Source organism: Atractosteus spatula, chromosome 17, assembly GCF_055471065.1.
Source record: "Atractosteus spatula isolate fAtrSpa1 chromosome 17, fAtrSpa1.hap1, whole genome shotgun sequence".
NCBI lineage: Eukaryota > Metazoa > Chordata > Actinopteri > Semionotiformes > Lepisosteidae > Atractosteus > Atractosteus spatula.
The window spans coordinates 14,944,055-14,969,505 of record NC_142722.1 but is presented as its reverse complement, the minus strand read 5'-3'; the positions used below and the strand labels follow the sequence as shown (position 1 = coordinate 14,969,505).

The 25,451-nt window shown below is 40.9% G+C and overlaps 1 protein-coding gene across 4 annotated transcripts in view; it reads right to left on the bottom strand.

Annotated features, from left to right (window-relative positions):
- Positions 1-25,451, bottom strand: part of hectd4 (HECT domain containing E3 ubiquitin protein ligase 4) — an 87,778-nt gene that overhangs the window by 49,315 nt on the left and 13,012 nt on the right. For all 4 annotated transcript variants that reach the window (XM_088935601.1, XM_088935602.1, XM_088935603.1 and 1 more), the window contains exons 2-15: positions 22,750-23,267; positions 16,286-16,375; positions 15,917-16,044; positions 13,575-13,683; positions 12,411-12,549; positions 11,489-11,659; positions 10,418-10,610; positions 9,312-9,473; positions 7,362-7,475; positions 6,751-6,891; positions 5,286-5,518; positions 4,901-5,043; positions 4,138-4,208; positions 434-539 (exon numbers count right to left, since the gene is read on the bottom strand). In XM_088935601.1, the coding sequence (XP_088791727.1) occupies positions 434-539; positions 4,138-4,208; positions 4,901-5,043; positions 5,286-5,518; positions 6,751-6,891; positions 7,362-7,475; positions 9,312-9,473; positions 10,418-10,610; positions 11,489-11,659; positions 12,411-12,549; positions 13,575-13,683; positions 15,917-16,044; positions 16,286-16,375; positions 22,750-23,267 (2,318 nt within the window). The remainder of the gene's footprint in view (positions 1-433; positions 540-4,137; positions 4,209-4,900; positions 5,044-5,285; positions 5,519-6,750; positions 6,892-7,361; positions 7,476-9,311; positions 9,474-10,417; positions 10,611-11,488; positions 11,660-12,410; positions 12,550-13,574; positions 13,684-15,916; positions 16,045-16,285; positions 16,376-22,749; positions 23,268-25,451) is intronic.

The window sequence follows — 25,451 nt, the reverse complement described above, 5'->3', positions numbered from 1 at the left end:
CTTACTACTTAACTACTCTCGGTGTTATTGTCATTGTATACCCCAATACGAGAGGGACAGAACTTATAGTACTGTAGGCCAGGGGACTACACAGTAAAGATGCTTTTGTAGCACACAGGCGGAGCTCAGTGAACAAGACTGGGTCAAATCACTAGCTAACTGTGACTGGGATTAAGCTGTCCAGGACTCTCGGGCCTTGGACGACCTGTGATGACAGCAGTGTGACATGCTTCATCCCTTCTATACATGCTAACTCTCTGTGGAGCCCGGTCCTTCTCCCCTGCTTGAGTGTGCAAGTCCCTGCTGCAGAGTCAGCCCTAAAACAACTGGCAGTTCCATGATGGCGATGAAAATATTACTGGCGATTCTATTAAAAAAGACAGCAGTCTCTCAGAAAAGCAAATTCAACGCATTGAAGTTTTTTTTTTCTTACCTATAATGTTCATCATCCTCACTCCCAAACCTGCTCTTCTGAAGCTGGTCTGCCAGGTGGGTGAGGATCACATCTCGGAGGTGTGACAGGCCGTCGTTTCGCTCACCTGAAAACACACATGACTGCCTTTCTCATTCAAGCACACCTGCGCAGGGCTACCTGACGGCTAACAGCATCAGCTATTAAGGTAAGACCCTTTAAAAAATCATATCATTTAACCAACAAATGCAGATGTGCCATGATGCTTTACTGAATTTCTTCTGGGAATGAGCATATTTTAAAATGTCTTAGTCTTTCAGTTTATTTTAATATGGCCTGACCCAAATTCTTCTCTCTGAGTTTAAGTTGAAGAATGAAGACAGTCTTATTATCCCCTTGATCTTTGCTTCATCATTCATTTCTTTGATTTTACTGTACTTACTGTATTTGATAGTGAATCCCCTGTTACAGACATAAGATGTATTAAATCATTGGGTGACCTTTTCTCCCAATACTAGACTCTTCAAGGTCAATTCTCAATGTTGGGTTCTTTTTTTCTTTTATCTTAACAAAATGGTCTAAAGGAGCTTCAGCAGATGCCAAAGTCAATATGTAATTATTTTACAGAAATGGCTCTTGGAAATTCAGGCAAACACCTGAAACAAACATGGGCATGAAAATGAACCTAGACTACGAGAAGATCACATGTTACACTAATCACCACTTTTAATAATGAGTGCTTGTCAAGCATATTTTAAACATTAAGAATACATTTAGAATCAGCGGACAACAGCAACACAATAAAGACCAGGCTGCTCTGTGGGAGTTTTTTGCTGATACAGGAGGACAACTAGATCATATGGTATTAAAAAACAGCTCTCCTACCACATGGCATCACGCCTGCTTTTAAGTAATGAGACTAATTAATGACTTCTCCACAGCAGACAATGTTGGTATCAATATGCCTGAGCTCTACACCTGACAAACAAAGAGAAACAGTTTTGTGACCAGTTTCAACACTCCAGTGTCCCTGTGCAAATATAACAATAATACTGTGTAACACTGAGCAAATAAAACAAGGTGCTCTGAGCCATGCTAAACAGCATCTCTAATCAAGGGTCCTGTGTCTTCAGCTATAAAAGGTTCAGGGACTGCACAGCCATGTTTAGGAGAGTATGGAAGAGGATTCCAAGTACATGATCAGAATTACACTAGCTACAGTATCTCCTTGGACAAGAGGAAGAAAAATACAATAGCTAAATTTAATCTGCCCTGCTAGGAGTAGCAGTGAAACACTGAGGAATGGAATACAACATTTTGCTGATTATATTTTTATGGTAACATTTTGGGGATAAGATTTTTATGGTGATTTTGCAAAAGAAATAACTGTCCTTATCAGATTTCCATCATTAAATTTCAATGAGGGGCCATGTTCTCTCTGTATATTGAACTGCGGCTTAGAAATATTTTTAAGGAGATATCATATCTGGCACTGGAAACAGAATAAAGAGTGTGTAAAACACAAACAGCATTAAGCAAATACATATATAACCACAAGCACAATTCCTTATTACTGAAAATATGCAAAGACAAAGAAAACAATATTAACAAGATTAACCTTGGATGTGAGCCTTCTGCTTTATACAAAGGTTGACATGTGGTTTAAATCAATGATGTGTTATTTTATTCAAAAGGTCCTGTAACACTTTCCACTTAAGTTATGTGGTTGTAACCTAATGTTCTCAGCATCCACACAGCCCATATGGCTTTAATGATTTTCATATCAGGGATCTGTCAGGCCACAATGTCTTTGTGAAGGTCTCATCAGGCTTTTATGTTTCAAATAGGTGATCAGTACTTTGGCCGTGTGCTTATGTTGAAATCAGATGCCCAATGACAGATGTTCCAGAGGGAAAGGCATGGTGGATCAGAACCTGCCTGGACCTCTTGGCAGTCCAGGTAACTTTGATTTTAAGTTAACCTTGACACCACTGGCTGTGACCACACATTTGTATTTCCTATTCCTGTGCTGTACTGTAGCTGCTGTTCGCTGGTCTGCCTTTAAACGAGCTGATGTTGATTACTGCCAAACCGCTCAAACCTGGACTCTTCTGTAAAGATCACTTTTTTCATCTTATAAGTGTAGTGTTCCAAGCAGCTGCACAGCCATTGAGATCATGGTGCACTAAGGTTTTTCTTTCTGTTCTTGAAAAAACATTAACACCTGTACTTACAGTACTATAATATCTGTCACATAATACATCACATTTAGAAAGTTTGAATTTTCTTCCACGACCACATTCACTGGCAACAGTACTAGCCTTCTTTAAACTTTTATTTCCTTCCAAGGAGCCAGTGTGGTCACTATGAATTTCAAACTAAAAATACATCACAGCCCGTACTTACACTTCCATTTAAAAGTCTTCAGACCCTTACTATGGTGTCCCATTTTGTGAAGATGCAAAATAAGGCATACAAATTTTTTTAAACTCAATGTTTTATTAAAAACTCGAATGCTCACACTGAAAACGCCCAAGGATACAGAGTGTCTTTCCTAGTGGCTGTTGCCCTCACCAGTGTGCTCCTTGTCTGGCTGCTCTGTCTGGAGGAACAGCCTGGCCTGACCAGTGTCAGGGTGGTACACTACATCTTCCATTTCTTAGTGCTGTGTAAACTGTGCTCCTAGGGATATTCAGTCTTCAATATTTTTTTAACCCTTCTGTTGATCTGTGCCTTTCCATGACTTTATCCTTGACTTTGAGTCTTCATGGTTAAGTCTGAAACTCACTACCTGATAAAGGAACTTGTCGGAAATGTTGTATTCTGAAATAGTAAGAGCCATTATTATTGGACACAGAGGCCTCTTATCTAATTCTCTCATCTTCTCTCATTCAAGGGTTTGAATACTTATGCAATCATTTTTTTCCATTTTCCCCCATCTCTTTACATCTTTTTGTTGTACTGCTTTGAATGTTTGATGTAGGCTGTGCATATAAAGAAATATTAATTGTGCATATAAAAGAAATATTAAAAAAGGTCATGACTGCAAGCTTAAAGTATCAAAATGAGAAAATACTTTCGCAGGGTACTTAAGGGTTTGTCTAGCACCATCAGACCAGTTGCAAGCTGTCCATGTGGAAGCTCTCACCTCCGTCTCAAAGGAACAAACTGACAGCTCGGAGAGGGAGCTCAACTGTGGTATTTTCCTACATCAAGGAAAAACGCATGTTTGGAAGCAAGCCATAACCTGTCCTAGAAGATGAACAATGGAAATCCTTCTTTTCTTACTCCAAGTGTAGCTAAAAAAACAAAGATAAACCCTTTCTTCCACGTCTGTCAAAAGATAATTCTCCTTAACAATTGGAATTCATGGCCAAACTTCTCCAAACTTTCAAATCACCTTCCTGATGACTCTTCAGCCATATAAACATTGAATTATACACAGCTGTGATATACTGAAACCTGCTTATATGTAAATAAACAGAATTAACCTTTTCCTGGCACTGTACTAGAATGAAATGAACTCAATCCACCCTCTTTCACCTCAACCCAATATTGGCAAACCAAGTACAGCTGGTCCATTTCACAACTTTATATTCTCTATCCTCTTTTTCCATAATTATTTCTAACAATCAGCTGCTTTGGTGTGAGCTGGCAAATACATCACACAGAGCTATGACAGATAAACAGACCGCATTTCCATTTCCTTTACCACGTTTGCTTACCTTCTGTCAAGACCAACTTCAAGAGGTTATTAAGTTCTGCCTCCCCGGGATACAAGGTGTTTAATCCAGAACTGAAACACAAAACAAAACCATTACAAATTCAAAAACACATGTACTCCCTTTGCAGATTTCTGAGCCCGGGGATTTCATAATCTTTGAAAAAACGCTGTTGTAAATATATGGTGCACAACTGCAATGCAATGACAACACCCCACTTAACATGCAATTCAGCCTGATTCTAGCAGGCTACAATACCTTTTTTGCAAACTAATAGAGACAGCAAAATTAAAATAATGAGGTTTTGCATATGTAATACGTATTCTTGAAAATCCAGACAAAAAGCATCACCATTTTTTCCCCAAAGTTAATTTTTCATGTAATATCCAGTTTGGAACTGCTTGTCTATTTACATTTTGGCCTACAGTAAAGACTCCTGTACTGCATGAGGTAAATCAGGGCAGACATTCCATGCACACAGACAGGTCTCATTCCTTCATATGGCTTCACACGTTTATTAGATTTGGTAAAAAATAAGAAAACTATGGAACCATTTGCAGAATTTTTTTCTGGGTTAACAGCTGGTTTATAATACAAGTTTGTACTTTTTCACTCAACACAGAATCTCTAATTGTGTAAGGAAACAAACAGTGTAAATAATGTCCACATCATCAGTTATTTCTTACATGCTTATGTGGGTTCAGAGCTTGTAGAATTACTGGGTGGTGGAGGCCTAGGTGTGATGTCATGAATCTGTGTCCATTACCTGATTGCAAGGCACACCTCCTTCTGTATTTCAGCACCAATCTGATCAATTGGGGCCATCAGCAACTGCCAGAGCAGCAGTCCGGCACGACGTACCATCTCCTGATTCTGCTCTGTCTGAGGACTGAAGAACCTGAAGACCACCTATACAGAGAGTGAGATGAAATGTGCAGACACTAATTGGTAATAATTAAAATGCTCAATACCTTTACAAGCAATTCACAGCTCGAACAGGATTGTAGGCAAGGATTTAAAAACAGGAATGCAAAAAGAATATGGTGGAGGCTGGTCCGGAAGGGAAACTGACACTCGTGCTCTGGAAAGCAAAAAATGTCCAACAAGATAGCCTTGTTTAAACACATTTCACTCCTGCAGCTCGCTCATACCTGAAACACGACCAGAATGCAGCGGATTATGCAGGTGTCTCCATTCACCATGGCCTTCTCCATGATGTCACAGATGCTGCCGAAATGCTGTGCTTCTATTGGATGCTGCTTTCCCAGGAACGTGCTGATTGCTATGTTGCTGCTGGCAGCCAGGACATTCAGCTGGTGGATACACATGGCACCCACATGGTGCAGCAGCTGGTTGATCACATCGCTGGTGTGCACTGCTTCCTCTGGAGGACATGGGGGAAGACCCAGAGTAAAGACAGGAGGACTTTGAAGATATACTCATGTACAGGTAAAGAGACATATATGTAAGAAACAGTCCATTCGCTGTTTAAAGACCAAGAGATTGTGAGATATTCTTTCTCATAACCCTCATATTTGTTTTCATGCATGAGACAAGATGCAATTTTAAACCTTCAGTGCTGCAGAGGAGTTGAATCTCAAAGAACAAATTAAATGCTACACTTCATGCAGATTTCATAAATTAAAAGTGGAACATGGAAAAAATGGCAAGAGACTGCAATCCTGAAAACTAAAATTACATTATGATTAAGGTATGCTTTTACTGAACACTCAATACTTTGATTTGATATTTGATGCTTGTAGATTATGGTCAATGCCCACATATTCATTACTCCTGTTGCTTTCACCTACCATCCTCAAGAGTCAATAGCTATTCTCATCTGGACAACTGGACATTCAATTCACTATAATTTAGTCTAAGTCTTCACTGAAGACATCTGCTGCAAATAATGCAGTTTACGACCACCCTTATCAGGACCAGAGCACATCAATCACACACATGAAGTACAGAGGTACAAATGAGCACAGAAGTCTATGACACAATGCAGAAAGGAAACTAAAGACTGCCACAATATTTTTTTTCCTGGACAGAAATGTACAGCACCGGAAATGAGAAAAACAGACACCAACCAATACCAATATTCTTGTGTCAGACTCATTGACATTCTACATTTAATTTACCTTTCAGATTCAGATACAAATATAATTCGATAGCACTCTTTAACCCAGTAGTTTGCTGGAGAAATGACACTACCTACATACATTAGGTCCAGCAATTATGTGATACCATTTACTCACATACTAGTCTCCAGAAGGACACACTGCAATGTAACTTTTACACCAAAGCTGCTTTCAAATCGACGGTTAAGATGGTTGTTTAATTCTTAATGACTTTACTTAGAGGTAAATCCATAAATATATCATTGTCCATACTATTTTTCTTAATTCATACTACTGTCAACGGAATTTTAAAGTTCTCAGAAGCAAACAGCCAAGTAAGACAGCAGCCCTCAGCAGTTTCCTCTCTCTGGGGAGGTTATACTTTACAACAAGGATGCAGTGACTTGAAAGCTGAAGCAGCATGGCAGGCAGATGGATGTGGAGTACAGGGCTACGTGTAAGGAGCCTGTACTCGCCTTACTGCTGTTCACCTCACCTTTGGGTTCTTTGATGATGTGGCTCACACCCAGCCTCTGGCAGACATGGTGGAAAGCCTGGTTCCCTGGATTCGACCACTGGTCCATGTAATCACTGGAGCAGGTCCAGATCAGGTTGTTCAGCGCATCATAGCAGGCACCTGGACAGCAGAAACATGGCTTCAGAGAACGAAGCTCCCCGGTGGAATATTCTGACCAGTGCCAACCTGCGAGAAGTCATCTGCCTGGGTGCTACAGTTACAGGACCTGCTGCCCAGTCTTTGTTTAAATACAAGCAGCTTCACAGTATCAACAGCATAAAAAAAATGTTATTCTTAAAAAACATTAATCTTCTCCCATGGGCAGATCCAACATCTGAAAGCATTCAGTACAATCCATTTCCACAGTGGCATATCATGTCATTTGTTTAATTGAACAATTCATTGAAAACCATACCGAATAACTACACTGACAATAATATCAAAAAGATTCCCTGAGGAGCATTTTAGGTAGGAATATAATGCTTGTTAGCCACATTACATTTAAGTTATCATCTTGTTTCCAGAACAACTGCATTGACGGGCGGGTCAGAGGCTGTGGCCTCGCTCCTCACAGTCAGTGTATACCTTACCCAGTCCAGGCACCAGGGCTCCCCGACCCAGAGAGCTGCCTGCTGCATCGATGAGGTCAGCGCGGCTGGTGAACTGGCCATCAGCAATGCTGAACACCAGACTAGAGGAAAGGACTGACGTGAGAGAAGAAAGCCATGAATTTTACACAGTCGTCGAGATGAATTTGTACAATTCCAGTGTCTGGTCAAAGGTCCACTACATGCCCAAAGCACAATATGAAGGAAATATCATTTAACAGAAGTCTTTTACCCAGTGTATTTGACTATTATTGCAAGCACAGCCTGAAGAGTGTATTTTTCATTTATTTACAAATATTCACTCTAATATCTCTTCTTTTACCACATGGAACACCCCTTTTTCTAACCATAGCAATTTGTAAGCTTCTGTTTTTTCACCAAACGCAGGCAGTGTATCATTATGTTACAGACAACGGTGGCCAATGAACTGATGGTTTAATGTGGTATGTACAGCTGTTTCTGCAATATTAAAGAAAAAAATGAATATGAGTTTAGGGAATAGGTTGAAAAAAGTGAAGCCATTAAAGAGGGACCTGGGATACAAAACATTGTAAGAAATGTGACTAGCACCCTGACTGTATGGACTTACTAGACATTAAAAGATGAAAGCACAGGCACTAACTGCAAATCTGAGAACAAATGAAGCCTAAAATAGGGTAAAAGGTGATGGCAGATATAGTGCAAATATGTCAATCCCACATGTAAGCAGAAGCTATTAATATAACAGTAGAGAAAACACAAAGGATGTTTTATATTTAGCAACGGTATTTAGCTGCATCACACAACAGAGTAACAAACGTCCCTGAGCTGTCAACATTAGAATAACGGGTACATATGCTTATTCCATAACCATGCAATGATCCGTAAGCCTAATTCATTTAATTAAACTCAGTTATTTATGCCTGTTAAGACATACAGTACCTTTTCCACCTGTTACATATCTAGGCTTTTAATTCTGAGCAAGTGCTTAGTAAGCACAGATCTGCATACACTTCTTGCAAATGACAAGACTAATGATCGGGATAAAAAGAGTTAGGTTTATAACAATATTACATAATCTTTGTAACATTTTATTATTTATTTTATTCCTAGTTGGCAAATTAGTTAGCTGGCTAATTTCTCTCTGTCATTGAGGGTCTGTAAGCCACCTTTTCTAGATCTGAACAACAATACTGTATTTGAGATGTCGGTCCCGCTAGACAGCTGTCTTTATCCTCACATTCACATTTTCCATGCAGTGTTGCCTCAATCAAATGATTTTTAATCATCTGTATGCCTTCGAGATGTGCCACTAGCTTGAATGCATTATGACAACTAGATTGTAAACTGCTCTTAATGAGAGAACAGTGGAAATGAATGTAGTAAGGCGAGCTCAGTACTATGATTTTTTGGAAAAGCACAAGACCCTTGACTGAATGCTGAAGAAAAGGAGCCATAGAACCTGTCTGTGCATGGTGAGAAACCTACTAATATGATCAAAAAGCATGAAGTGTCTGTCCCTGAATCTCAAGGTTTGGACTCTGCTTCCCAACAAGCCTATGGAATCCCACCAATCCCACCAAAACTGTGAAGCAGTGCCAACTGTGGGTTTTCTTCAGTGATTACAGTTCATCTAACACCAAGACAGAATCTACTCCAGGAAGCATCAACTGCTTTGTTTCATTTATGAAACCTAATCCCATGGCACTATTAAGCAGACAGGGAAGAAAACTCAAATATGACTTGTGTTATTACTTCTGTATCACACAGTAGTGCCCAGGTCTGTACTGTTACTGATGTATAGCCCAATTCTGTCAGTTTATTTTAACTGCATTGTTAGCATCTCATAATGGAGAATACAGTTAAGTTCAAAAATCACTTCATAACATATAAAAAGCATTTAAAATAAAGAATTTTAAATGATTGTATTTCAATATAATAATTTGCTCTTACTCTTCAGAGACGACAGGCCACTGGTGCCCCCGAACAGGGAACGAGTGGCGGAGCTCCCAGACACCCCTGGGGGAGAGACCAGCATGACCAGGTAGGTGCCGCAGGTGTACATGGGGGTCTTGCGCAGGGTCTTCAGCGGAAGCCCACAGCTGGTGTTCACAGCTGGGGGCAAACAGAAGACAACACCCAGAGGCTTGTCAGAAACACAGACCTGTGGAAACTGACAGTCAACGTATTTACAGATGCGCGTCACACATTTAAAGAGATAATTTCCACAAATCTTATGAACGGATTTGAAGAAGGCTGTATTACTGTCATGCCTTTCATGACGATAGTTCTTCAAGTCCTCTAAGTAAACTATACTTGCACTGGTCTCTGGTGTCTAATTTATAGCTTTTAGGGCAAAATGATCATATTTCAGATTTTTTGCATGCAAATATCTGTATTTCCAAACAAAAAACAAAAAAAGAATTATTCCTGTCTCTCTCTCGTAATTTTAAATTATTGATCAAATTAAGCACCAGCACAATCACCTCCTAATTTCATGTTCTTGCTTGAAATGGATGTGCTGATAGCAGTGTCACAGACTGATTCAAATATCCTCAGAGGCTGCAATTTTCCCCCCCGAGTACTCTCAGGAAGTCTCCTTCAATTCAGAGACGTGCAGAATGAATCAAGAAAATATCCTGTAGCTTGCCACTGGGGGTCAAAGTCGAATTTATGGTAAGCCAAGAAACATATACAAGAATATACTAGTATTCTGAGGGTCTTTTATGGCATGGCCCAAGATAGCATTTCTTATCAAATCCTGTGAGGCCTATAAGGGCTGCTACAATGTGCTGCTGATTGCAACAGTTAGATGAAAGTCATCACTGCAGAGAAGGAAGCAGGTCTAACACTGAGCTTCTCATTGATTCGTAATGAGGATCCATCAGGTATGTAAATGAAAGCTGGAAAGCCACAAAAGCTCAGGACTGGGATGCTTGTGTCCACCTTGAGCTCAGCAGTTCGAACAGAGCCTCTAACCCCATGAAACACATTCCCCACGGTAAGCTGACTTGACAGAGGAGGGAGAGGGGGAGTTGGCACCACACTGCCACGCCTACCGGACTGCTCCTCCTTGAGCGTGTTAGTGATGGTGGAGCCGGTGAGCGCGGCCAGCGTCGCCGAGTGGGACGCCCTGAAGCGAGACATGCGGCTCAGCAGCAGCTCGTTCAGGCACTTGGAAGACTCGCCCTCCTTCCTCATCAGGATGGTTCTCTCTTGCAGGACCCCGGCAGCGCACGTGTCATTCTGCGTCTGTGGGAGGAGAAATACATCATACAAAATCTTCTAAATAACGCTGTATAAACACAGCCTGACAACTCACAACAGACGTAGCAACACAGACTATTATTTTAAATACAAGAAATTTACTATTTGCCTTATTTTTTAACAGACTTTAGCATTTGTAAATTCAGCATCCAATTTGACAACTAAATCCAGACAAAAACGTCAAAATTTATTCAGGCACATAGCTTAAATATTTGCTTACTTGCATAGATGGAAAATTAATTACACTGTTGCCTAAAAGTCAATACTGATGAACGATTTGCCATACAACCAGAGTTCCTCAGGGGAGACAAAAGCTATGACCTCTAGATATCGCTCAACAAAATACTTCATCTGGTCCGAAAACAAGAGTCTGCAGCAAACACAACCGCATGGAACGTAGGCATGACACCTAAGGTACATTTTGGAGAAAAACACAAAATAAAGCACTAAAAAAAAGACCATCTCTAATGGGAAATTAACTTTCAAGTTAAGATGCAGATCAGCTGAAGTTGCATATGGTTCACCTTCATACACTGTACTGGAACAAGAGGACATTAAGAAAAACATTAAAATCAAACACACACTCTGCAGTATAAATCTACAGTGGGTAAAATGCAGCAGTAAGAAAAAATAAAATCCACCGATAATTTTCCTCTTTCTACTTATTAATTTCCTCAACAAGAATATCTATTGAATTGTAATTTAAATTGTAGTTTAAATATGTGTTCATGCATGCCACCGCATTAAAAAAACAAAACCTGAATAATCACCGAAAGCAAGCAAACATGTACAGCTATCTCAAGTGACTCATATAATAACTCATCACTGACATAACACGCTGACATCAATGAAGGCAGAAATACCGTTAGCTCAAACACGTCCATGAACACTGAGTGTCCTTTGTGTGTCTTCTCATTGAGGCTTGCTGGGGACCAGATCCAGTACACATAGGTGCCATCAGAGCAGAGATGCACCGTGGTCATGCTGCCGCCAACAGGGAAGTGATTTGCGGGCACTGGGACAATCTGGCACACCTGCAGAAACACAAGAAAACACAACCCTGTCTCCAATGACATCGTCAACACCCCAGGCAACCCAAACTGAATCCAAAGGAAGATTTCTGCTACTTGTCCAGGAAAAAAAGTAAAATCTTTAGTGTGATACTACTCTTTAATTCTGAACAAAAACTACTTATAACACCTTATTATATTCACAAGATGCACATGAAATCTGAAAAGACTGCGTGGTAGGAGGTGTGACCAGAACATATACTAGGAGGCCTGCAAAGTATGTATCCTTCTCCAGTCTGCCACACGGACTTTAACAGCCTTCGGGTCTTACAATATGCTCTGGTGTATTTACAGTGCTCAGGTCTCAATTTAGGAAAAGGTGACATCTTATGAGTTAAGGCCTTCAAAACAGCTGCTTTTTTACTAATCACCTGTTTTTTTTAAAACGACAAACTAAAAAACAGCCAGCAAAAAAGCAATAGAGACCAGGATAGGAAAGCAACAGGGTTAGACAAAGCAATAATTTATAGTATCAATTAAAAAAAAAACATTCAAATCTTATCCTTAATGAAAATATGTTGAAAGATTCATCTACAACAATGTAAAACCTAGCTTAACTGCAATTCAGAAACTCTAAGGTGGCGTAATGGCAGAGGTGATCCCTACAAGCTTTCAGAATTGCTCGTAGACCAGCGAGACGAGGACTGAGAAGTGTCACAGCGCCATCTGTCATTTGCACTCTCCTGATGGGCAAGTGACATCAGGTGTCTCGTACCTGAAGGCTGAAGGGGTCAATGACCTGGAAGAGGTAATGAGGTTTGCTATCGAAGGAGGCGGGCCGGTGCAGGAGTCTGCCGCTGCCGAACGCTATCCAGCCGGGTTCCAGCTCCTCATTCCGACAGTACACGAAACCCCTGAGGGACAAGCACGGGATTAACACAAGGACACAAGGATGGGATCCTCTGAGATTGAGTCTTTCGCAAAAAGTAATGTGAAGAGGCCTTCTTGAATACGTTAGCAAGGAGCTGCTTGTTTTATTCAACCTGTTTTATTACACCTGTCCCTGAATATAAATAACAGGAAGACATAGAAACGCAACATCCAATAGCACAGTTCTTCCAACTGTCATCATCTTCTTCCAATGTGTAATTCTGTCTTTCTCCAGATCCACATCCATTCGAAATTATAATTTGTTTCCTTATTTCTCAGCTCACTGCAATGACTCCTGCACCCTTCCAGGGAGAACAAGGCAGGGCAGACAAGTTCCTGCAGCCCAGTTACTCATGACAGCTGTTCATCTTTGGGCACCCTGCGAGCGCTACAGTGCCTCACAGGAGAGTTAGCCTGAACTGGAGGAGCAGATGTGTTGTCAATGACATCACTGCAAGCTGACAAGTGCAATGCCAACCAGCCCCAAGCCTGTCCCTGGCAGTGCTCACCCAATCATGTACCACACTTAGTGAATCCAGGCCAAAGGAAACTAGCGATTGCAGCCTCTTTTACAATTAAAAAGGTTCTCTTGACTTTTTTGTCCCCTCAGCCTTATGATGGCATGGATGAGATGAACAGCCAAGCCCAGCTATTTTAAGCAAAAATTGCACATGCTTGCAAAACATGATCGGAAGCGTGTCTACCCAAACTTCATTTGCCAAAAAGACTGAACACATTTTGCAATACTTCTGGTCCACCAATTATTTTCAGTACACAAAAGAGTGCGTCCCAATAAGGGTAGTTTGAAGCTCTACTGTAAATCTTAGCGTGATAAAAAGAAAGCATCTTCAATAACTGTAAAAGTGTAAGATATCCCAACACATTTCCAAAGCAGGAGTCCTGGCAAGTTGGCCAGCAGGTAATTTGTTGCTTTTATGTAAATGGTTGTGAATTAATATTCACAGGGTCTCCAGATTCCTTCATTTCTATAAATAAAGCATTGCATTACCGTAGAGTCCCATGAAGCCCTGAGCCAAGCTTGCTGATTCCCTTTCCAAAGGAGTTTGTCGTATAAAGATACAGGCCATCAGTGGCAAGACACCGTCCCAAATCTGCATCTGCAAAGACAACGACAGGACACGATCACAATGCCTGAAATAAAATGGATTGTTTTGACTAATTTACTGCTGTGGGGTTATCAGGCATTGACCATTGGGCCAAGATTTGAAGTAATGAGTTTAATTATGTAATGACTACAGTGGTGAAAACAGTGAATTTTCTTGTTGCTCGATCTGTGTTGACATACCAGCAGTTTCAGACTCTGCCTCGAGCCTGAGATTAGAGAATTCAGCAGGGGAAAGGAAGGCCAAGAATCACAATATATGGTAAAATGTGTATATTAATTCATTAATTTTAGATATTATTTCATGTTATATTGTTATTAATCGAAATGAAAATAGGGCTATTATTGACATTAAAATATCAATGGAATGCAAATCCATATAAAACGTGCATGTCCCCCTGAATGGTTGTCATAGAGCCTTCTGATGAAAACTGATCTCTCTTGTTAAGAGATATAACTCTTGATCTAGCTAGCTCTTACTTACAGGTACATCATTTATGCAAGTCGCTTGAAACAAAGCCTGTCCACTCATTTAGGGAGGTCTGCAGCCTATGCACAGCAGGCAGACAGAATCCGAGGATCTCTTTTGTTTGCACATACTAAACTGTCTATGCTTCTGATAAATGAGCCCCCCACAATGACTGCTCCCACTAAACCTGGTATCCTGGGACCCATCAGTCCGCCCACTTGCCCCCGAGGCCGTCACTGTCCAGACCTGGCTCTGGAGACAAGTGCCTTCTCTCTCCCTGCAGCTGGAGACCTCCCCCGCCCTGATCCCGCCACACAGCGGCCCCCTGAGGAGTCTTCCACAGCAGGGTCGGCACACCGCTGGGCCCGAGGTGCTGAACAGGCTGCCCGCGTCAGCTAGTTACTCCCTCAACACCACCATCTTACTGCGGCTGAACCAGGCCATCCTAGCTTGTTTGTCGCCGCACAATATTAAAAAATGAATTATGCCCATTTTTACACATTCTGCTCCCTTCCAAAACAACTGCAAGAACTCAAGAAAAACAATGGACCTATGATGCCTGGCTTAGCAGAAACAATGTTCTGGCTGCAAGGAGTCCAACACAGAAGTGCTTGGATGGCATCTGCTGAAGCTGTGTGAAGAACACGGTTTTTAAATTGAACTACTCTGTTCGAGTGGAAAACATTTTGATTTGCAGTACCACCTTATCATCACACATCACCACTACAAAAAACAGATGTGTACAGATAAGAGATGAAGACTTTCTAAAGCAGGAAAACACAAGATGAGCTGTTTAGATGGGTATAGAACCGAGAGCAAATTAGCATAAAACTGAACTACTTCCCCTGCTTGGCAGAAATCATTTACCTGCCCTTACAGGCTATTTATAGGATTAATGCTTCTTCCCTTAACACCTGAAAAACATCACTTTTAAAAAAAGCTCAAAGGAAAAAAAATATTGCTGGATAAGAAACATCGATAAACCTCATGGAAATTAAATACAACACAAATAGCACTTAAAGACCCACAAAGATTGTTTGCTTTACAGGAAGGTACAAAACAACTAGTAACAATGTTTCTTGTAAAGCAGTATCAGACAGCTCTCTACGTTCAGAACTGGACTGATGAGACACGCTTCCTTCTAGCTGGATGGGTTCTATAATCTGAAGGAGGATTATACTGTAGGATACAAAGGAGCCTTGTACAAGTGGCTGTTATTCAATCAGTCATGTAAATTCGGCTAAATTCAAAATAAAACCATTGTGTAACGGGTAAAAAATCAAGAGCTTTAATTACAAACTATATTGTAGCAAGGGTTAACAGCTACAAAGTAAGCTGACTGTGTTAAATTTAAAAGCTTTCAGACCACAAATCACTGCTTACATTGGTCTACTGCTAGGAATGTCATATCAGATGCACTCATGGTTAGCAATAGGTCAATACAGGCAGTGACTTGTGGTCAAGCTTTGTTAATTTGGGATCAAGACAAGGCATGTAAGAAACAGGAGAAACCCAGGGATTCATTAGCAGTTAGGCTACGTACAATTAAGGCAAGTAAATTGTCTACTAAATGTTACCTTGTTCAGTCAGTACCTGCTGTACAGTAAGTTGTGTCCTGGCTTGCGATGAACCGAACTGGGCATACTACATTAATACAGCACACTGTACTCTGTAACGATGCGTAAAGCCCTGGAATCTTCTCAATTGCCATATTACATGAGATCAGACACCCGCTATCACACATGACAGGCAGACCCACCTTTACTGTCATTCCCTGCAGCGCTGCTGTCGGGCGCGGGCAGCATGTCCTCAAAGCCCCAGGAGACGATGTGTTTGCCACCTAACAGACACGATGGGGACCCAGGTCCCCCCTCCAGTAACAGTAACCTGCCAAGGCAGAGCCAGTGAAATCATTTATTTTTTTATTCCAGTAATGCATTCACTGTCTGTAAACCCTTGAGGTGGTGCGAGTTGATAGATCAGCCAGGTCTGCTATTTCCTTCAGTGATACATGACCAATGCCAGCAACTATACATATCAATATAAACAAGTAAAAAAAAAACAAAGCTAATGGAAAAAAGTGGAATAATGGAAGCTTGCTTTTGGCCAGTCATACATATTTACTTACCTATAAAGGACATCAGCTACTGGCAAGCGTCCCAAATCGGTCTGCTTCTGAAGCAGGTGTACAGTGTGAATTAAGGTTTTCAACGACCCCCTGGAATAAAAAATAATAATTAAGTTGTGCACTGGAAAAATGCATATATTTCCAAATTAAAGTTTTAGAGATAAACTTGATATTATCTTCTGTTTGAAAAACAGAAATGTCACCACCTTGTTTTCCAAAGCTTTTTAACATTATTCTAACAATGTAAGACGATAACAGGCAGCCACTAATTTCTGTGGCACATAGAAAAGTCTGATCCAGATCTCTGGTGAAAATGTCCTGCAACAATAAAACCATATTGAACAACATCAATACTAGTGCAGGAATTCACTAATGCATCAGTAGTCTGCATGTTGATGTCTTTAAGTGTTGGCAGAGTGGCAATTGCTAGTATTTAATAATTGCTTGGACAGTTTAATTCTCCACTTCATATCCAGACCAGATATATTCAAAACGCCTTGACTAAAAACTGAAATGGATGATGCAGAATTTTACAAATCTGTGGTAAATAAACCAAGGCTGGTCTTGATTGTGCAAAGCTACCGATACACTCCACAACAGAAGTGACAGTTCTCCTACAACCTCCACAGTACTGGTACATACTATTACTAGTTCACTGACATTTTGGCATGAAAACTATTTCCATGAAAAGAGTACAGTATGTTTCATTATGTTTTAACCTCACAAGATGGGGACAAGTGCCTGACCAGCTGCACTGCCAAAGCTGATTCATGATCTCTCAATAAACAGCTGTGGATCAATAATCTACAAGCAACAAAATGCGCACAATGGATCAAATGACCTTCTCTTGTCTGTAACCTTTCTAGTGTTCTTAGCTCCTTACATAGTTTATAAGCATTCCCAGCTAAGACTGTAATGAAGAGATCAATACACCATACTTAGTGTTTGTTTTACAACAGACCTCTCTTCAAAATTAGCAGTCATTGCCTCTTGACTAGAACTCAGTTAAGAGAAAACTATTAATTGCCTTCTAGATAAAGGATTCTCATTACAAAACATCACAGTTGTGACTACTGGACACTAAAAACATCCCTGTTCTAATGAATAGAATAGATTGGAACATTCAAGAACAGTTGGTAAAATGCAGCTCTGAACAGCTAAATGGCTCTGGAATTAGTGACCAGCATCACCTGTAAATTTTACTTGAGAAATGAATGTGGCAAACTGCCCAGCAGCTGTGATGTTAAGAAAAAATAAAGCACCTACTTCTGGAATTGGCATAGCTTTGGTGTTTTAAAATGGGAAACAGTCAGTCAAAGGCACATTTAAAGGGATGTCACAATGAAAACTAAACCCCACCAAAAACTCAAAACTGCAATCATGATGCACTCTGTAATATCTATATTATTGTCTATATGACATGGCACCAAAGAAAGCGCACCTAGGTATGAGTACATTATGTTTCACTCACTGAAGAAACTTCACTACACAGCAAAATCTAACAGCATCTGAAATTCTGAAGTATAATACAGTCAAAAACACTTTAGTAGTGCAAAATAACGCTGCGACAGATCCAAATCCACATGGATGAAACGAATACTCTCTATGCTTAAAAGCACAGGACCTGCCCCCAGGCCACAGACCACTTCCAGTGCAGTTTCGTGCCGCAGACGCACTCCCCACTGTGCCCCATTAGAGGTTTAACCCTTTCTTTTCTCTGGGTCGAAAATACCAATTTTATCATTATGCCTCACAGCAACAGCCCCTGTCCAGCTTCCTCCAGCCCACCTATATGTTGAGATACTCATTTGCCCTGGCACAAACGTCACCACAACATACAGTCAGTAGCCACTGGAAGAGAGGTGCGTTCTTCTGTGACTTGGCAGCCAGGGAAAGTCGCGAGATCACTCTTCCACTGAACTGGCCAGCTAATCCCAATCCTACCCAAGCAGCACTGATCCAAATGTGCTCTACTGCCCGGGGAATCCCAGATACTCATCCTGAGTGAGCGCATACTTGAAGTCAGAGCAAGGGTCCCAAGGGATGCAGATTCCCAGACAAAGCAGATGGTCTCCAGTAATTCTGGGAAATTGATTTAAAGGGCAGCTTTCTCTGCTGCGCTGTTCATCCTCCCCCAACCAAGAGCTATGCGGGATGGCAATGAGGTAATGGAGTTGTGTCATTAAGCCTGACAGCAAAGAGTGTAAACAGGCCTTAAATAATTGATAAACTTCTGTGCTGAGTGCTTATTTCATTTTTATAGTCAGTTATGGAACGCATATATATATAAAGCGCGCAAGCTGGGCCAAATGGAATGAACATTTCTTATGTTCTTAAAGGACTAGTATAATGAGATGACACAACAGAACACTGTTCAACCCTCTGTTAAAATGGATTAATAAAAAAAAAGATCCCCCATTACAGCCTCCATTCATGTGAATCCTGACTATTCTTTCATTTTCACAGGAAAGTTCACACAAAGGAAACTGCTGAAACACAAGGATGGATATTAGCATGCACAACGCTCATTTCTCTCAAGATGGTGCTGGAAGCAACCAATCAGGAAGGATGGGCTGAAAGCTTCCAAATGAGAAGAGGCCATTCTGATTATTTGTACAGGGTTTGCGGCAGACAACTGCAAAATGGTTAAATAAAAAAAAAAACATCAGATCTGATTTTACAGCATAAAAATTCTGCTTCGTACAAATATAGAATCAATTTGTCTACTATGAGGCAGTGAATTTAAAGCTGAGAACAAGATAATTTTTTTTATTTATACAAAGGTCTGATGTCTGGAGCAAGTCACCCAGTCAACCCTGGCTTCTTACAGCAAATAGTTGGACGAGAGACTCAATACCTCTTTGCTTCTAACTATGTGACCTCCTCACATGTGGAACATTTCTTATGTACAGAGTGTTCTTCTTTCTAACATTCAGACATTAAAACCATATATTTAGCAATCCTGTTACAGCTCATCCTGGAGGACAGATATGACGAAAAAAAATGGCAGCCGTTGCTGAGAACAATCACTTAGTGATCACAGCAACGTAGAGTACAAAATAATCTGTGATCTGCAGATACACAACCACAAACAGCGGCCACAATGAGCAAATCATACACATATATATTTAGCAAAAAACATTCGAGTGTGTTCTTTTTAACAGCCAATGAGTTGTCCTGATATCTTCCTTGCAGCAGACAGTATTTTAATAAAAATCAGTTAAAAGGACTACTGCCTCGTACTTGGGACCCCATGTCAGTTGAAGACATGAAGCAGCTGACAGGCCATATAGGGAGCAGAAAAAAGGCACACAGACTGAAGGCACACATTTCACTGAAGCCAATGGTGAAATGCAAGCTCTTTTCGGTTTGCATCTCTTATGTTGTCGAATTTTTAGCCTGCATAAAAATAGTCGCATAATATAGATATTTTAAACATCTTCCAGCATGAACAAACTAAGAATCATGCATGTAGGTTGCAGACTTTTTCTTCTTAGCTGCTGCCCCTGAAAGACGTTAATTAAAATAAATGGCACCCCCACTGCCATAACCATTGGGAATACTAAAGCCTAGACTGCAGCCTGCTGCATGCCGTTCTTGCTAAATGCAGACCCAGCTTGGAAATGAAACCAGACCAGAACAGAAAGCTAGCATTACTAGAATAAAAACGTCACTGTAAAGCATCCACGAGAAATGAGAACCACTTGACAGTCAAACATGCCTGTTACTCAGGATTTAAGTATCACAGCACTTCCCTGTGAAATAAAACTTTGCGTTTTGACTTTGTGTAAACATTGGATGTGGCTTCAGTTGTTCCACCTGCATATCGTCTCAAAGCATTATGCATTGTCTAGAGTAAATCCCGTTGTGCATTTGCAACATTACTCTTTTAGTTGTGGCTGTAAACCATTCTAGTGATGGGAAAATCAGGCTGACACTAGAAAGTAAGGCATGTAAAGTTCTGTTACATAATTGTTTGCAGTTCTCTTTGCTGGAGTTACAGAATGTGAATTTCTACTAGGGTAAGGCTGTGCAGAACCTAACCCTTACATACAGTAAGTTGGGGGAAAACCAGTAATCAATAACTCTGAAGCTTACAGAACAAGCAAAGGCAATATACTATTTTTCCACTACAGCAGATGTTTACAGTAACAGAGTACACACTCTCTGCACCATACAGATCTACTGAAATAAGCAGATGTAAGAAGCCGGAGATCCAGAAATATTCCGGATATTTGAGGAGGGTTTTGTATGGGCTAATGGAGGACATGCGAGTTAGCAGAGCATTACATTTAATGAAAGGCCAGGTGACAAAATGTTTCACTGTATTTCCAAACAACTTCGGCCTGATTTCTCCATAACTGCAAGTGAGAATGAGGCCGGGAGTTTTCACATGATGATATACAGTATGAACCAGATGAGGCCGGGAGTTTTCACATGATGATATACAGTATGAACCAGATGAGGCTGGGAGTTTTCACATGATGATATACAGTATGAACCAGATGAGGCTGGGAGGTTTCACATGATGATATACTGTTCAGTATGTGCAAGAAGCAGCAGCGTTTAAAAAATGAAATGACCCTGAATGTTATCTCAGCTCAGATCACGCAGTATAGTGGCACTGCATCAAAAAAAACACACGAGGCTATGCAATGTCAAAAGTCAAAATTCTTAATAAGGTAAACTTAACTAAATGAAATAATGAAAAAATGCAGTCAATAACAGACCACTTGCCTCTGATCTCCATGAAGCCTGGAGTGTCTACTCCCAAGACTGAGATCATCTTAGACAACATAAATAATACAGGGATTATACATGAAGTTCAAATCAGTGACTGCTGCTAACACTGACAATGAGGTTTTAAAAAAGTACAATATACAAAAACATTTAACAGCCATTTGGTTGGTCAATTAATCAAATAGTCCCAAATGACTGGAGCCAAAATGAAGAAAGCAAGAGGAAAACTGAAAAACAGGTCAGACAGACTTTGAAGAAACTCTATATCCCTTTGGCAACAAATACATTTAAAATTGGGGACAAGGACAAGAAGAACACACTTAAACTGGTCAAGTTGTTAAACTGAGATGTTTATTGACTTCCAGATAAACCTTATGAGGCAGAAAAATATCCAATTATATTTCTTCTCCCTTTAACCTCCCTTTAATTTTTCCTTAATGTTTAGTATAGTTCTTAAGCATATGAGTTCATACAAACGGGACATTGCATTTAAATCAGATCCAATACTTTAGTATTTGATTCTAAAGCCTTTCTTCTTTTCTGTACAAAGATAATCTTTAAAGATCTTTAATAATCTTTAACACAGAAATAAAATAAAAAATTGCATTATCTCCTGTTAAAATAACATTTTAATAAGCCATGTTCTAAACTTACTGCCTCCTACAGGACGTTCTAAGATCAGGTGGCACAAGAGAGTACAACACCCTTCAACACAGGGTTGTATACAAATTAGTAATTTTAACTAAACTACGTGGAAAGACCCCTTTAGACACTACGTTGGATAGTTCTCTAAAACAATAGCTGTATCTTTGCTTCCTGACAGGGACACAAAGGGGAAGTTCTGGTTTTGACAAGCTGACAACCATACAGCTGCCATCAGCAGAACATATGCCTGTACTTGATAAGCTGCTTTCATGTGAATGTGCTAAAGAGACAGCAGTGCTAATTGCTACATTCGGTCTTTGGAGAAAGACCTGGTCTGGAACCTACAGTGCAAAATGGCATCATTATGAAAAGGAACTGAAATAAGGCATGCCCCACGCTTGTTTCTTTTCATTTAGATTAGACATGTATTTCAAATGTAGTCCTGTTGCTTGCATGCTGATTCTACCTTCAGCTAAAAAGTAAGCTTTAGCTGATTATCTATGGCAGTACAGAACTCAGCAGGGTCAGTTTTTTTAAATGTATTACAAATTGCAGCAGAACATTGAGATAATGTTCAATTAATATCTATCCCAAAGCCAGGCTGTAACAGGAGCTAAGCACTTCCCCAAAAGTCCACAATGTTTGTTCCAAAAGAGAAAGGTGGCATGCAATAATTGTGACAATCAACTACATAATTAAATGATTTTTGGTTCAGGCAAAGCAAAAAAAATCGGGATTGTCTGAATTGGAAACGTATGTGAACCTGAAATTTAAACCGCAAAGCAAGTGTTGTTTCAGCTGGATGCACACAGAAAATACAGTGCTTTTGGTGGTAGCATATTAACGCCCATGGTCTCTATATTGTTCTCTGTGAACACAGCTTGCTTCCCAAGGATTATTTAAAACCTGCAAGCTATGTCACATGATTGCAGTAATAATGTATAAAAACCTCCTCAAGAACTTTTGATCACTAATGGCAACTGAAAGCACAGCACTGAATCATTGCACTTCTCCGATACTGCCAAAAGCCGAAGCACCACTCTACATGCTACATGTTGGAAAGGCGGGAGCACGCTTACCTCGCGCAGGCCAGGGCGACCAGCGCTGCAGCCGCGTTCTCCTTCTGCCTCTGGGGGACGTGCTGCCGGGAGCTGGGCTGCTCCTCCAGCCAGGAGCACAGCAGGCTCTCCAGGCCGTTCAGGCAGTCGGCGGGCTCCTTGGTGAGGCTGAGCGGCTGGCAGTCCCGCAGGCAGGCGAGCAGCACCTCGGCCGTGACGCTGCAGAGCGCGGGGTCGCTGCGGGACTGGGACTGCAGCAGCGGGAAGACCAGCAGCAGGCCCACGCGCGAGGTGAAGGGCGCCTGCTCGGGCTGCTGCAGGAGGCCCTGCCGCTTGAGCAGGGCCAGCGTCTCCTCGTCCCCAGCGCTCTCGCGGTCCTGCTGCTCCTCCAGGGCCAGCTGCCTCTGCGCGCTCCACAGCCCCCGCAGCGCGTTCAGCCGGTACTCCAGCAGCCGCGCGTAGGCGTTGCTCTGGTTCCCGCACACGGCCCGCAGCTTCTCCGCCAGCTCCACCGGGTTCTTGGTCTCGAACGTCAGGATCTGCCGGAGAGATTGGGGATCGTCACTGGAAGTGCCCACACATTTGGAGCACGTCTGTTCAGTTCCCCACACAGACTGTGACATCCGCAGAAACGGGTGTGAAATCTCCAAAAAGCATTGCCAGCTTTCATCCTCTGACCTGCACAACTACCAACTCACCAAGGATCTGCGATTTCATAGCCAAGATTCCCTCTAGAGAAAAAAGAAAGGAACTAAAGCTTTCTTGGCGTTAGTTTGTGTTGCACAACACATCATATGATATCAGGCCCAGTGGCACCACACCAATGATCAAACCATGTTTTGAGTTTGTTGGGCTGAAGCGGACTTCAGTTCATCAGTTTGCCTCACATTAGTGCCTTGCCAATGGTCCGCATTTCACTTTTCACAAAGCTCACATTTCACAAGGTTAGTAGATCAGGCATTAATTAAACCAGATCCTCTGGAAACCTGTTACACTTTCCCCTTACAGAAATGATGTGCAAGACAACCAGTAAAAAATACACTGAGTCCAAGCAGAGCCATCTAACCAACACATCTAAAATAAGAAACTGGAGCTTCTCAAAACTAACACAGCTGGTCTTGTTCAGTTTCAGGAGGCAGGAAACTTCTCACAAAAATGTTTCAATGTTTCAGTCCTATTATGACCCAATATCAAGCACTTAAAAACTAGACCTGGTCTCAGCCTTGAAATGTTACAAGCACAGGGATTTGAGGGGCAGCAGAGCAGTCAAAAAAGAGGTAGCAGCAATACCCATGTGAGACCAAAAGAAAAGGCTTTGGAAGTTTGGCAATAAAACCGCGAGTAAAAACTTTCCGATAAAATGCAAACATAATTCAAATCTAACTGCACCTTAAACCAGGCACTTTTCAACAACCTGTGACTTTTCACAGAACAAATTAGCACTAGAATTTAAAAGCAAAATGCAGCAAGTTTTTACAACATACAGTATTCCATTAGGTAGCCTTTGCGATTGCAAATATTTGTTTTTCCCCCACCATGGACTTTGAACTCTTAGGAAATCTTAACACAGTAATTCTTAGGAAAATATTATAGAAGTAGAATAGAAGTTATAGCTACTTGATAATTAACTTTTTCCTAATTTACTTATTAAACTAGGAAAGATTCCATTCAAAGGGTATATAATAAGGGCCCCTACCCATCAGAATGCAGTACTGATGCTTGTTTGTGCTATGATACAGAAGATAGCCATGTCTATATGAAAACGCTCTACACTGATATATCTTATCCAATTAAGGTGTAACTTGATCAGTTAAACCCTTTCACTACGGCCTTAAGATGTCAGCGGATCCTGGGATCAGACCTCAGCAACCAAGAAACCCTGGCCTGCACTCATTCCTTTGAACTGGGGTATCTGTCAAGTTGACAAGTAAGGTACATTCTATTAATGCTGGAGCATTTCTCTATCGTCTTGAAACTGAAATTTCTTTGTCCCTTTTCCCTTCGGGAAAGTAAGACGGCGACAATCAGCAGATAACTCTCGATTCTCAAATTACTTCACCTTTTTCAACTTCCTCAGTGTGCCGTGCAAGATCAGGCACATTACATCATCTTGTGCAGAGGGGTTTACTGCAAAACGCCGTGAAGTACTTAAGGTATTTCATTATATTTTAAATTTAACAAGCATAAAAAACAAGAAGTGTCTGAAGAAGTTTAGCATTTGAACATTCTCAAATTAACAGTCACAGATTAAATTTAAAATCCTACTAACCCACAGCCTCACTGCACAAGAGAAACACTGCTGAAGACATGAGGAAAAGGCGGGGGAAAAAAATCAACACAATGAAGAATACAGGACAAAGAAAGTGCTTTTTAAATACTTTTTTGTCAAAGAACCATTTCAACTTGTCACAAGTCACAATTAGATTTACATTACAAAGTTATTTTAATCAGCTCAACAGCAAAATGGTGTAGAGAAAGACTATTTCAAAAGTCACTCCTTTGAAAAGTGGTCAGCACCTTCCTGCAACAGTGCAACAGCTTTCCGAGATCATGAGCACTGGAAATAGCAGCTTATTTAGACAAATGCGATGTATTAACAGCCTGTTGAACATTATTATCACTGCACTTTATATGAAAAAGAACACCTGATTCGCTACAGGTATTTGTATTCTATGAATTTTCTTTAAATTGTTTCAGCAGAAGTCAACTACTATACGTATGAC